Here is a 14781-nt window from a genome sequence, read left to right on the forward strand (position 1 = left end):
GGTGGTCCCCCAGCATTGAGAAACCTGGGGGCCTTTGATGTGCGCAGGGAAATAAGTGAAAGAATCTGCACTTTTCTCGACCCTGTGTCTGTGAGCGTGAGCTCTGGAAAGTATGTGTTTCGTGGTTTGTTATTCCCAAACCCCTCCTGTGCGTCCCATCTCAAGACAAACCGTGCGGCGCGTGCTTCCCTGTGAAAAGTGATTTACTGCACAGAACTGAGAGGCATGCTGCTTTTCCATTTCTGTAGAATGTCACTTAAAGTCAAAAGAGTGTTTTGCTTCATGCACTAATGCATGAAAATATTTTTAGTTCTGAAAAACACATGCAATCAAAAATGAAGTGTTACAAACTATTAAAAAATGCCATCCCGCTGTTCTAGCCAAGGACTGAGTGCATCCTGTTTACATGAAGGAGTGTCTGGATGTATTTTCTTCTTAAATTCCACGTGAAATAAAAATCGATTTACATAAAAGAATGATAAAAACAGCTGATAAAAGCATCACAATAATTCACAGCACTCCCGTCCATCAGTTAACATCTGGAGAAGACAAAAGATTAAACAAATCCATCAAGGCATTTTAATTCCAAACCATTGCTTCCTGCTAAAATATGAGTCCTGTGTCCATAATATTGCTTTCTATTATGGATATTTTCATGCTAACTGGGTTGACATTTATGCTAAACACTATAAAGTCATAGTCACTGAACATAACCCAAGAGCTTAAATGAAGAATTTGTAGTACTTTAGGGATATTGGTATCCACATGTCAACATGTTCAGATATGCAAGATTAACAACAACATCAGTCTATATTTCAGCTGGCTTTTTAGCTAATGTCATTAGCAGATGCTTTTATCAGAAGTGATGTATGCTACAGTTATTACAGCTCCTGGAAGAACACAAAGTGGCTTTGCACCTGATTCATTTTTTAAATCCAATATTAAGGATTGAGCGTCTTCACCGTCGCTGAGCGAGTGCTGAAACTCGATCCGTTTGTACAGGCAGTGAAGTCAATACATGGGATATTACAACTAATACTAATCTGATTCTACTGTTTAGACTGAAATGCATTACTAAAATTAAAATTTTAATCAGAGTCCAGACCACATACAAATTGGGTTGGTTAAATCTACGGATTTCACACAAACACAATTAACCTGCAATTAAACGGATTTGAGACAGATACATTTGTATGAACAAAGCCAAAGGGTAGAATCCTCTAAAAAATCAATTGCACATGCTGTTAACCCTAATTTGAGTATGCCAGCTGCATTGTTACAACACATATTAAATTATGCAAATCCGGTAACGGTGCACAATACAACCAAATGCAATTGGCTGTTTTAGCAGGAAAATATACACTAACAGCTCTTTTATACAAAATAGTGTTTGATTCCCAATAAATGTATGAACTCGGAATGCCATGTAAGTCGCTTTGCATAAAATGCATACCTCTAAATGCAAATAGAGCAAACAAACTGTAGCAGGACCTGGAAAAGCTGAACTATAAGTCTGAAACACTGCCCTCAAAATTGGTGTTTAGTGAATTGTGTAGTTTATCAGTCAACTCTTGATTGGGTTTGAACCTACAGCCTTTCAGTTACAAGTCCTAATGTTTAACCTCTTGGTGCATTTTTGTTTTATCTATGACATGACAATGTTTATTTTGTGCAAACTTAGATTGAATGATAATTCAACGCTATGAAAAGTGCGTTATCAGTGCTGTAAGAGTGAATGCAAACCTTTGCACAATTTCGCCACCATTTTGCAATCATATAGTTAGCTGCTTACCTCCCAAAATAAGGTTAAACTGCAAGATAGAGATTAGTTATCCAAATAAAATACATTTGGATGGATTCACCAAGCAGTTAGTGTCCTGGCTTCTATCAGAATGTAAATGAAAGGCTAAGTAAATAGCATATGGGTTTGGATCAACATAATGATTAGTAAACAAAGACTTAACTATTCATAAAAGAGTATGCTGGGATACCTTTAGTTAGGATGAGAAAGAGACTCATCTGTCATCCTTTAAGACATTGAGCTCCAATTTATTCTGAAAGCCCTGACATGTTGTATTAGCATCGGATGGCTTGGAAAAACAGCCGGGTTGAACTTGACGTTCCTGAAATAACTTTGCCTCAGGATAGACTAAACCTTCACTACTGGGGCCAAAGACTAATGGTACATTCCAATAAAGACTGGCGTTCAGAAAGTGGTGCATTGTGGGAACTGAGAGTGCTGCACATCCCAAAAACATATGTCATGTGACTTCCTACTATGGTACACTGAAAAAAAGATAAGTCGAAGAAACATTTTTACTCAGAAATTGCTTGATAAACAGTTTGATCACATTGAATTCTTTTTTAATATTGACATTTTAGAGTAGAAAAACTTAATTGGTTTGTTAGCCTGGCGTCCCAAACTTTTATGGTCCAAAACTTCTCTAAAACCAAAAAAACTACATTGTCTTGAATGCAAAACCAACAAACCACCATTCTTTTTTGTCTGAGAATTGGCTGACTGTGATACAAAACACGTGTTTGTAGGTAAAACCATCAAAGACCATCCTGACCAGTGAAAACCACAATGGTGCCCAGTTAAAACAAACAACAAAAAACATCTTAAACTAGCATAAGGTAGTTTGCTGGTCTTTGTAGGTTTAGTTGGTTTCTCAGCTCGCTTAGCTAGTCTAAGTGCCCCAAACCTCTATAAATCTATCAAACTACATCATCCCGACTAGTGAAAACCACTTTGCTGGCCAGTTTAGACCAACAAACCCACTCAAACTAGTTTATGCAGTTTTTCCCCAATATTGACAATATGACAAGAGCAGAAATTGACTGACAGTGATATTTCTGTGATTCAGTACACATGGCTGTAGGTCGCAGTGGCAGGGGAGGAATGTAAACACTGCCATGGATGGGTTTCACAGGCCAAACTCTGGGATGTGGTTTGTCATCGCAGTTCTAGACGTCTTGATCTCAACGTGAACAGCATTACAGAGTTTTTGGTATTGGCTCCGTCTCAGACGTACCTCAGAAGCTGGAAAAGCTGCGAAGTGGGTCTCTGCTGCTGGGCTTGTGTTGGGTTTTCCTCGTAGCAGGGAGGGAATGACTTCGACTGGAACGCAGCTGGAATTTAGAACTTCTGATGCTGTTTGTGTTTCTCATAAAATGGCTATTTGGAATGATCTGCTACCGTTCACCAATTTATTCTCAAATAAAAACAACAGTTAAAGCTGTAAAAGTACAACAAACATCCCAAACTAGATTTTAATAAAGCATCATGCGTTATTTGAAGATTACATCAAACAATTAAACCTGATCAACAATCACTGTATATTCTTGTATTTCAGGCTCCTGGTCGGAGCTCCCTTTGAGAGCAGCGGTGAACACCAGACAGGTGACGTCTACAGATGTCTACTAGACAGCAAACCTGCTACAAACTGCACACGACTGCATTTAGGTATCATATCACCCATCCGACTCCTCAACAGGAATAATTAACCCAATAATGAAAATGTGCTGTTAGTTTACACACCCTCCATCCATCCCAGACATAGGTGACTTTTTCTTGAGTAGAACAATCAGGAAGATTTTTAGCTGAAACCGTGATCCTTCGTGATTCAGAAAATGCAAGTCAGCCTGTTTTTGAGAATTAAAAAAGGAACACAAAACTAATACCCATGACTTTTGACAATATACTGAAGTCTTATGAAGCGAAACGATTGGTCTGCGCAAGAGACTGAACATTAATTACAGCATTATAACCTATAATCCAGAGCCTCGGGACAAACAGGGAAATCAGACAGTTCGTTTCAATGAACTACTTCAATTCACTAGTTAATTTGTGTAATCATGCAATGACATCACAAATATCCAATTATATTATTAAAGCACCCAATAATGATGTGAAATGCCATACGTTTTACTTGTCTAAAGCATATAAAGTGAATAAACCAGTCTTCTTAAGCTCACCTCTTTACATAAACAATGAGAAACCATAAAAACTTTCGTTTGGTCCCTTCATCTTCGGTTCGAATCGAAGTGTTTGCTCAGTTCAGTAACTTTTGGAGGAACTGGAGCACTGAATGAGTTAATTCATCATAGCATCAGATACGCCTTTATTTTGGCTGACTTTGAGTCACAGTGACTGTACGGTGCATGAAAATTAGTTTTAATTGACTATTCAGTTGATTCAGTCCAATTTGGTGAACTGATTCATCTAGTTCACTAAAAAGAATCGGTTCAAAAGAATGATTCGTTCTTGAACCAGACATCAGGCTCTGGATTATTGGTAATAATGTTGTAGATAATGTTGCACAGACTTATCATTTCACTTCATAAGACCTCAATATATCGTCAGGAGGCACAGTTGTTAATTTTCTGTGGCCTATTTATAATTTTTAGTTTTTGTTCTCAAAAATGGGCAGCCATTGACTTGCATTTAATGAATCACAAAGGACCATGGTTTTAGCTCAAAAGCTTCTTGAGTTTTCTACTGACGGAAGTCACCTACATCTTAGATGTCCTGCAAAAGTTCGTTTTTGGGTGAACTGTTCCTTTAAAGGCAAAATTTAACAAAATATTTTTGGCTGTTTTTAAGGAAAGATATCCCTGAACAATGTGTCTGAACGCAAAGAGAAAATGAGGATGGGAATGACTCTCACCTCCAACCCCAAAGACAACAGCTTTGTGGTAATACGCTTAATGCAAAAAGATCATAATTTTCCATTTAAAAATCTAAATCTGTTCTGAAAATGGTTTAATGCTGACTGTGTTTGAGGCGTGCGGGCCACTGTGGTCGTACGAGTGTGGAAGCTCCTACTACAGCACAGGCATCTGTTCAAGAGTCAACAGCAGCTTCAGCTTCACCCACAGCATCGCTCCAGCCTTTCAGAGTAAAGCCAAACTCTTCACTGATCAAGATCCGTCTCATTTAGACTCGGAGATCACATGCATATTGACAGCAGCAGTTTCTCCACAGGATGCGAGACCTACATGGACATAGTGATTGTGTTAGATGGATCCAACTCCATCTACCCCTGGTTTGAGGTTCAAGATTTCCTGATAAATGTGCTGCAGAAGTTTTACGTCGGTCCAGGACAGATACAGGTGCGTCTGAATTACCTGGAAAATCAGACTTTGATTTAGGAAACTCTGGGCTTGGACAAAAATTATTTTGATGCATTACAAATACTAAGAATGTCAAGACATGTTAAAGTTATCTCACCAGGCGTTGTGTTGTCCAGGTAGGGGTGGTCCAGTATGGTGCGAGAGTGGTGCACGAGTTTCGGCTGGATGATTTCCGTACGGTTGAGGAGGTTGTCGAGGCAGCGAAGAACATCGACCAGCGAGGCGGAGAAGAAACACGGACAGCTCTCGCCATCAATGAGGCTCGGTACAGTGACGTTTGTCTTGTCTGTCTCTTATGTGCATCAGTATTTCCACTGGAAATGTCTCACAGTTTAGGTTATAAACTCTCAACTCTCATGAGAGACGTAATATATCTTCTTTCTTTTTGTATAACAGAACTCAAGCATTCAAACACGGAGGTCGTCCGGAGGCTAAGAAAGTCATGATTGTCATCACTGATGGAGAATCGCACGACAGCCCAAACCTACGGAGAGCCGTGGAGGACAGTGAGAAGGATAATATCACCTTGTACGCCATTGCGGTGAGTTTCTGTCTATTTCCATCCTCCAGATGTGTTCTTCAGGTTTACTTCGCTCCATTGGTCATTCCAATGCCGTTCCAGGTTCTTGGCTCCTATAACCGGCGAGGGATCAATCCTGAAGCTTTCCTGAGGGAAATCAAGTTCATCGCCACTGATCCCGAGGAGCACTTCTTCAGCGTCACCGACGAGTCGGCCTTGAAGGATATCGTGGATGCTCTAGGAGAGAAGATCTTCAGCTTGGAGGGTATGACCTCTGAACTCAGTGAATAAATGATAAACGTAATCATTAACCCATGCTTAAACCATATCTAGAGACCGGAATATCATAGAAAACACTAGTTACCACCAAAATCTCTTTACTCTTCTGCAGGCACCAACCAGAACGGCACGGCCTTTGGTTTGCAGATGTCTCAAGCTGGATTCTCTTCACATGTCGTGGAGGTGAGTGCATCTCCATCCCTTCCAAGCAGAAGAAATATTAATAACCGAGCTAATGCGCAGAGAATTATATTACGTACTCAGCGAGGTGCATGAAATGCTGTTATTTTGCTCTTTGCACTCTTCCGTTAGCCTGGAGCAGAAACTAAAGCATCAATCAAAATAAAGAGTCATTGAAAGAATGCTTTGTTTACCACTCGGTGCCCATGGGAAAATATACTTGAGGCACCGTCCTTACTTTTAAGGCACAACGGAAGCATGAAACACCAATCGTTCAATGAAAATAAGGCTTGTTTATGTTTGAAGCTGTTCCACACGCTGTGAGCCGTTTTCTGAGGGAAGGACTATTTGACACGCCTTCTCTCTCGGTTGGAGTCATCTCATGCAGGAGAGAAGACTGAAGGTCTAGGGCTCCTTTCGTGTTAAATGAAGGAAAATAAACCAATAAAAAAACAAAAAAAAACAATCATAATTTCACTGGTGGATTCCAGGAGCTGCTCTTGACAGTGGCAATTCGAGATGAGAGATAACGTCTCGGAAAGTTGTTTTGACTTCTCCGAGGGAACGAGGTCCAGAGAACACATATGGTTTTGTTGAATTAGGCTTCTCGAGCGAGGAACCTCACACAAACACTCTCACACACGTGCCCTTGTGTTTTAATGCGTACATGTGTCTGTATCTGTAAAAGCCTTATTTGCTTGTGGCTGCAAATATTTTTAAAGGAATCATTTTGTTTTGTTTTATAAGGAAAAGAGTTTGGCGTCCGTCAAGAATGCAGTAAATAAAATCTAATCAGATGGAAATAAAATGTTTGGGAGTTGGTGTAGTAGCTTGGGTCGCTGACACAGACTCATGCGCTTGCTGTCAAACGTCTACATTGGAGAAATTTATCAAATTGAATATAATCAAAAACAAATATGAAATAAAATTTAAAAAGCGACTGTTTTAGATCACTCAAAAGGCCTTTACGCTATACAAATAGCAATTACAGTCAAAGAAAACACAATTATTAAGTAAATGTATGATTAGCATTTACTTCACATCATCTGCATCGCTAAACCTGCAATGCATTCTGGGATTGACTTTGCCACCAAAGATTTTGCAGCTTTAGATTTTGGATAAAAGTATCTTAGAAGGCGGCATAATAGTGTGATACCTTTTATACACACAACAATAAATAAAAATGCTAAAAACAAAATTTATGATAATATCAAAAATATTATTATTGTTCTTTTAACCGAAATTCCATCAAAGATGTGCTGATTTACTGTATTAGAATACATTTAAATATTTCAGTGTAACAGTAAAGTAACATTTTGTTTTGTTTTACCTTTACTCTACTCCAAGCGTTATCAGTTTTTCTGGTGATGCTCCAAATGCTGAAATGGAATTTGTTTAGACATGAATAGTTTTACTTTTCCCAGTTTAACTCTGTTGGCATCTGCCGCAGGTGTGTTTTCCTCAAATAATCCTCACAATTTGAGCCTTCGTTCATTTCTTTAGCACAGAAGTTACTGAAGTTTCATTCTCTGGATTTAGGGTCTGTTCAGGGGTTTGCCTTTGCAAACACTGTTAGTAAAACGAGAATGGAAAGACGCACTGAGTGTATTGGAGAGAGTTTATTGTGCAGATGTGCCATGGAACTCTGTCAAAGTGTCCACGTCGACATTGCATGAGAAAACTTTGGCAGTGAACGCAGCCAGTTTTATGCTTCCAGTCAGACTGCTGCTCTCACTCGCATGCATCCAGGATTTTAAATCACAATTTTAATCACAAAGGGAAGTCAGCTACATGCTTGAGAACTCAGACAACCACTCTAGCCATTATATTGCAACTTGTTGAAAACACAGCTGATTTAAAATTGACATTTGAGGCATGATGCATTAATGATAAAAAATGTGTGTGTATGGGGGGGGGGTATACAATCAAAAATGGGAAGAAATTGAGCTGGGTTTTTTTTCAGTAAGCAATCACATAACATAATTATTGAAAACAGAAATTAAAATAAAAACGCATTTCTCTAAAACAAACCTGGTAAACCCATCAACAGCACTTCAGCAACTGCATTGAAATGTCTTGGCAACAACCTACAACTTTCTAGCATTGTGCCATTGAGTTGTGCATGGGTTTCTTATTTAGTTAGTTACACTAGTACTGTACATTCAGTCTGACTAGCAGAACTGGAATAGGACTCCAGTGTGACCGAGTGTTGGTGGTCAGGAATGGGCAGTTCATTATGAGTTTGAATGTCCCAGATGTTAATGCAGTGCAGAGTTTTGGCAGTAGCTCTAGGATCGGTGCAAGAGAGGTTTGGCAAATCTGTCTGTTTGCATTCTCTATACCACTGAAGTCACTGCCAGGCCGTTTGTCATGATCCCATAACACTGAGTGCATGAACCCAGACCTCCGATGCAACACCGTTTTTATACTCTACTGTGTGCATTTCCTTTTGAAGTAAAAGTAAATGTAAAAACTACTAATGATGTAAACCATTCTTTCAAAGGATGGGATACTGGTTGGTGCCGTCGGGGCGTATGATTGGAACGGAGCTGTTCTTAAGGAAACCCGTCATGGTAGAGTCATCCCAGCCAAGTCCTCTTACCTCAAAGAGTTCCCAGAGGAACTGAAGAACCACGGAGCGTATCTGGGTAAGAACATGAAACCCTTTTTAGTTAGAACCTAATCAAGATCTGATTCTGACTTTCTTCAATAGAACCTGAAAAAAGAAATGGTTAAGAATGATAACTTGTTTAATTTATGCATGCATGTATTAAAACTCACCAAATTAAGATGCATTGCACCAGATTGGATATTGATGGCACTGAATGGCATTGGTTTTTGCATGCATTAATCAAAAATGACCCACTAACTTTAAATAGACCGAAGCTTTAGGAACGGAAAGGAACATGTTCAATGAATAAAGACATACATTTGACTGTTTCTTATAGGTCTTACATATGTATCGACCAATTTTGTGGCACTTAAGAGTACTTAACAAGCTTAACTGGAAACCAAAATAGTAATGAAAACTAGTCTAATCTTGAAAACTATATTAATGCTTCTTTGAACTGTGCATTTTCTCAAAGCCTCCAGGCAATATTGATCATATTTAAGTATAACGTATCACTCTGACGCTTGTTTCTAGGGTACATGGTGTCATCGGTGGTCTCGGCTCAACACGGTCAGCTGTACGTCGCTGGAGCCCCTCGGTTTAACCACACGGGGAAGATCATCATCTTCACACTGACCAACAGCGGCAACTTCACCATACTGTACTCGCTCTACGGACAGCAGGTGAAACCTAGTACATACTACACTTCCACGTTTTAAAGAACTACTGTATGTGATACTACAAAGCACATCCGAGAATACCATGGTACAAACAGTGGCAGTGGGTTACTGCAAATTAAAAAACGTATAACTGTTTTGTTTTTGCAAAGAAATAAGTATCTGTCAAGCATTGCCAAGATTTCTAGTGTGCACACTTGAGAGATACACTAAGATGATTAGTGTAAGAAATGCATGTGTTTTGCTCTTTGGTGGTTTTAAAAGAGGAGCAAAAAAAAATGTAAGGAATATATTGAAGAGAACACAATACATCAATATATTCTCTACATTTTAATGTCTACAGAGCATACAATGCATTGTATTAGCGGCACTTTTTGAATATACAACAACTTGTCCATTGTTTTTTAATTCATTTGACTAAAATAAATAAATAATGAACCAATAAATATATGTAAATTACATTTACTGTACCTTCTGGTCACACTGAACAGCAAAGTGATTTTCTTCCTCAGGATTTTAGTCATATTCTAGTGTAAATACCAAGATGCAGTGTATTTACTTAAGCAAAATGATATGAGTTAAAAAGTCTTGTTTTCTGAGAAAAGTGAGTTTCTGAATAACAAAACATTTCTGGGTCAAAGATGAGAGCCGTTTTGGTGACTGCATCCAATCAAACATACAAAAGTGATAGTATATTCATAGAAAGCATATTGAATCAAAGTAAATTGTGTACTGTAATGTTTCAAATATCTATATAATATGAGTAAAATAATTTACCGTCTTCATTCAGCATCTTAAAATGAAACAAAATACTTATTCTGACCTGTACTTATTAAAATATTCATAAAAGAATAAGTGATCATACTAAATTGTATTATATTTTAAATGATTCAAAACTTCATGCTGACAAAGTGGCAAAACCTAATGCTTTAAAGAATCGTGATTTAAAATGCTTTTTGCACTTTGATCCTTAAATAATCTTTAATGTCATCTAACGATTCTTGTTCTAAACATGCCTGACGAGATTTTTTGGCATACAAACTATTGATAGACATTGTTTGTTTTTCCGCAATGCATAAAACATTTAAAACCATAACTTCATACGTTTAAGATTTCTACATCAACATAAAACCTTTTTAAGACCCACATGAATGCTAAATCCCATGAGTCAGTACAAAAATATGTTTTTACCATCATTTGATGAATCACGACTGTCATTATCAGAACAAAACGTCCACATTTGCCTCTTGGTGGACTTGGGACAGTAAACAACCACTTAGCAGTTTTAAAGGTCCCGTTTTTCGCGCTTTTTTGAAGCTTTGATTGTGTTTACAGTGTGCAATATAACATGTGTTCATGTTTCGTGTGTAAAAAAAAAACTGTATTTTTCACACAATTCACCTATCTGTATACCGCTGTTTTCGCTGTCACAAAAACGGGCTGATGACTTCCTTGTTCTATAAAGTCCCGCCTTCAGAAATATATAAAGAGTTCTGATTGGGCCAGTGGTTCCTGTGTTGTGATTCAACAGCAGCTGGGCGCAGGCTTCCCTGGTAATGCGATTGGGCTGTTTTTGAGAAGCAAGTGGGTAGGAACATGTGCTGGAGATGTGCTTATAATCACAGGAGCGTTTTTACTGACGAGATGCTCGTGAAAATCGCATTCGTTTTTTTGCACAGCCCTAACATCTAGTTAACAAAGCTAAACAGCATTGCCCTTTGTGTAATAAGTTACAGAAACTGTTAAACACACCAACTTAAATAATAAAATACACTTACCAGTTGTGGTCCATAAACAACGCCTTCTCCAGACAAAGAGGGAACTGCTCCATCTTTCAAGAATAATCTTTGTGCAAATCCAGCATTAAACTGATTGAGATTGAGGAAGCTGTCCTCAGCAAAATGTGCTGCACATAGTTTTACATGTGGATTATAATTTTCGGGAACCGAGTTAAACATAAATTGTAACCATTAATCTCAAAGTACAGCGTCCCTGGGAAGCCCAAACAAAGATGATTGGACTCAGCGTTTTAACGACATGTCAAACACAAACGCAACTCTTCCTCTTCTCCGTCGGAGCACAACAACACCACGCCCCCTTTTTGTGTATTCATGTTGTTAGTCAAAAAACTGTTTTAGTGACATCATTACTGTAGGAAGTAGAGGGATGTAGTCCAAACAGGTCGTTTTTTGTAGGCGAATTCTGTTGAATAAAATATCTTGCTTGGCATTGAACTTTGAGCGTTAGAAATGTACAGATATTATTTATACTCTAACAACAACATTACACACTAACTAAAGTTTAAAACATGGGATCATGAAGAAGGGGACCTTTAATACAACCTAAAAAACCCAAAAGAGTTAACTCTACATGCACTATGGACTAAGCGGATCTCAAATGCTAACAGTGTGTTTTGGTGAATTGTAGATCGGCTCATATTATGGAAGTGAGCTGGCACCCATTGATCTGAACAACGATGGATTGACGGATCTTTTACTTGTCGGCGCTCCCATGTACTTCTACAAAGGGTGGGAGAAAGGCCGAGTTTACATCTACACCCTCAGCTTACAGGTGATATCATCCTGAACACAACACCGTAACGCTTTCTCAAAGAATACTTGTTCACGTTCACAAGAAGACTTACCGCTCGTTTACGCAACTCTCCCTGAATCTACAGCACCACAGCTAAATAAACTCTAGATATTCTTATTACCTGAGTGGTGTGTTTAAACGTTGGATTGAATAATATTAAGTAAAAAAATCAGTGTAATCGAGTGGTTCTCTCGGACTGGAGGTAAAAAACAAAGATATTGCAGAAAACCTGACAAATGAAACTTTCATAATGCTGAATCATAAGCCATTTTAATGAATGTTTTCCTGCCTCACTCTCTCTGATTATTCCTTAGGGCTATTATATCCCAGACGGGACTCTTGGACCATCAGAGAAGACCTACGATTCTCGGTTTGGCGCAGCTATGTCCGCTCTTCCGGACTTGAATGGTGACGGCTTCACTGAGCTCGTCGTAGGTGCACCACTGGAGGACGATCACAAAGGAGCCATCTATCTCTTCTACGGAAAACAAGACAGCATCCAACCCAAATACAAACAGGCAAGACTCAGAGTCACTGATATTTCATAAACATTACTGAATGGCATTCCAGTCAAGGCAACAGGTATGACCTTTTGCATCTTATTTCTTAACGTTTTATTAATCTCAGAGAATAGCCGCTGGTGACGTCTCTCCAGGTCTGCGTTATTTTGGCCGCAGTGTTCATGGGATGATGGATGTGAATGGAGATGAGCTCATAGATCTGTCCGTGGGCTCTTTAGGGGCCGTGGTTCTGCTTTGGTGAGCTTACACTACTTAAACCATAACAAATGTGATATAACATAAGCTTAAACTTAAACAAAATATAATAGTATATATATATGTATTATACTTCAGCTAGTTGTCGTTTTCATTTAGTTTAACCTGATACTAAGATTGTCCTAAAATAACTACAACTAAAACTGAAATAAAAAGTAATAAAAACTATATAGACATATTTTTCTTTAAATTACAAAAGCACAACATGATTACTTTAAAATGAAAACAGAAAATCTAAATAATATTAATATTGTTTTAAGATTAATAAAACAGAAAATCTGAATTAAAAACTATAACAATATTCCAAATATACTAAAACAACACTGGCGGCTTGATCCATCATCCGTTGTGAAAATAAAAATATATAAAATACTGTATGAAGTATTATTAAAATACACTTTAATTCCACAAATATTCAAATGGACAGTTTTAATATGATGTAAATTGATGTGGATGTATGACAGTGTTATTTTAGTACTGCTGATATACTAATAATATTAAATACATATCGTTTTTTAAATAATATATTGAATTAGTTTAAAAAATATATATTTTACGCTTTAATTTTATTTAATTTGTAGTGTTTCATCATTAAAAAAATATTTTGTATACATTTTTATTTCAGTTTTATTTTATTTCATCAGGTTAAAATAAAAAATTTGAAATGTCTTCATGGCAACTAGCTGAAATAAAATAAGTTTTTTTCCCAAATATATTTCGTTTCTTATGTTTAGATATTTATTTATATATTTTTTTCACTTAACTCTTTATAATGTATTTCAAGTATCGATTTAAAAATGTAAACAATGTAATCTCAACATGAACTTTAGTGAGCTTTAGAAAAGATCTTTAGTTCTGTATTTTTAATATATGCTCACATTGTTTCATCTCTGTCGGTTTTGATTTCTCGTTTGGGATTTAAGTAGAAATGAAAAATGAATCATAATGGAAATCTCCTGAAATCTCCCAATGTTTTATAACTTGATGTGTTTTCAAACAGGTCTCGCAGTGTCGTCCGCGTGGGGATCAGCGTTCATTTTGAGCCTTCAAAAATCAATGTTTTTAATAAAGACTGCACTCGAGGAGGTCGAGAGGTGTCGTGTATGTTGGCCACCGTTTGTCTGAACGTCACGGCGCGGACACCGATGACCGATCCAAAGACAGTCGGTATGTAACCGGACTCAAAAAGGACTGACCAATCAGAAGGCTGAATGATAAAAGCACATTTGTTGTATTTTCCAGTGCTGTGTGCTTGTGAGTAATATCTTTCAGATGTTCACTTGAAATGTCACTCCTTCATATTACAATAGTTTCCTTATGCATAAAGAGAAAACACTTTAATCCCAGCATTTAGAATGAGAGGAGCCCGTCGTAATCATAAAACTGTGACACTATCACATGTCCTTACCAATATAAACCTGGAACCTATTCAATTATGTGAGTCATTTATACTGAATTGGATCAAATGAGTGAGTCATTTATACTGAACTGATTCAATTAAGTGAGTCATTTACACTGGAACCGCTCCAATTGATTCAAACTCATGACTTTGATTATTCAGTTCAAGAGATTCACAAGCAAAAAAAAAAAGTTCCAAATCTGCAATTCTGACTTTATTTCTCACAATTGCAAGATTATATCTCACGGGCTGAATAAAGCAAACCAGTGTCTCACCAGTAAAGTTTAGATGCATGACTGTTGTATTGGAGTTCAAGATGATTATTTTTAATAAGTGTGAGTTGCATTATGAACCGTATTTGCTCTTGTACAATAACTATGTATTGGATAATGGGAGCATAAACAGAGACGTTGCTGTTGTTGACACTGAGATTTCTGTTCAGCGCTGAGGTACAGTTTTGGTCTCGAGGAGAGCAGATATTTCCCCAGAGCCGTGTTGGACAGCACTGAAGAGCCGCAGCCCAGAGACATCACCCTGCAGCCGGACTCAGATTACTGCCAGCGAGTCTACTTCCACGTTCATGTGAGCCACTTCCTGTGCATGGGTTCACA

At 37.8% G+C, this 14781-nt stretch overlaps 2 protein-coding genes across 9 annotated transcripts in view; both read left to right on the plus strand.

Moving 5' to 3' along the window:
• Positions 1-14781, plus strand: part of LOC113066589 (neogenin-like) — a 1074835-nt gene that overhangs the window by 753454 nt on the left and 306600 nt on the right. The gene's annotated exons all lie outside the window — the stretch shown is intronic.
• Positions 1-14781, plus strand: part of LOC113066616 (integrin alpha-11-like) — a 46053-nt gene that overhangs the window by 21425 nt on the left and 9847 nt on the right. Inside the window, exons 3-17 of the mRNA XM_026238553.1 lie at positions 3357-3466; positions 4607-4698; positions 4787-4901; positions 4988-5115; positions 5253-5401; positions 5533-5677; positions 5759-5921; positions 6048-6118; positions 8619-8763; positions 9261-9409; positions 11831-11974; positions 12310-12513; positions 12623-12753; positions 13772-13938; positions 14613-14752. Coding sequence (XP_026094338.1) covers positions 3357-3466; positions 4607-4698; positions 4787-4901; positions 4988-5115; positions 5253-5401; positions 5533-5677; positions 5759-5921; positions 6048-6118; positions 8619-8763; positions 9261-9409; positions 11831-11974; positions 12310-12513; positions 12623-12753; positions 13772-13938; positions 14613-14752 — 2053 coding nt within the window. The remainder of the gene's footprint in view (positions 1-3356; positions 3467-4606; positions 4699-4786; positions 4902-4987; positions 5116-5252; positions 5402-5532; positions 5678-5758; positions 5922-6047; positions 6119-8618; positions 8764-9260; positions 9410-11830; positions 11975-12309; positions 12514-12622; positions 12754-13771; positions 13939-14612; positions 14753-14781) is intronic.

The sequence above is a fragment of the Carassius auratus genome, chromosome 50 (assembly GCF_003368295.1).
Source record: "Carassius auratus strain Wakin chromosome 50, ASM336829v1, whole genome shotgun sequence".
NCBI lineage: Eukaryota > Metazoa > Chordata > Actinopteri > Cypriniformes > Cyprinidae > Carassius > Carassius auratus.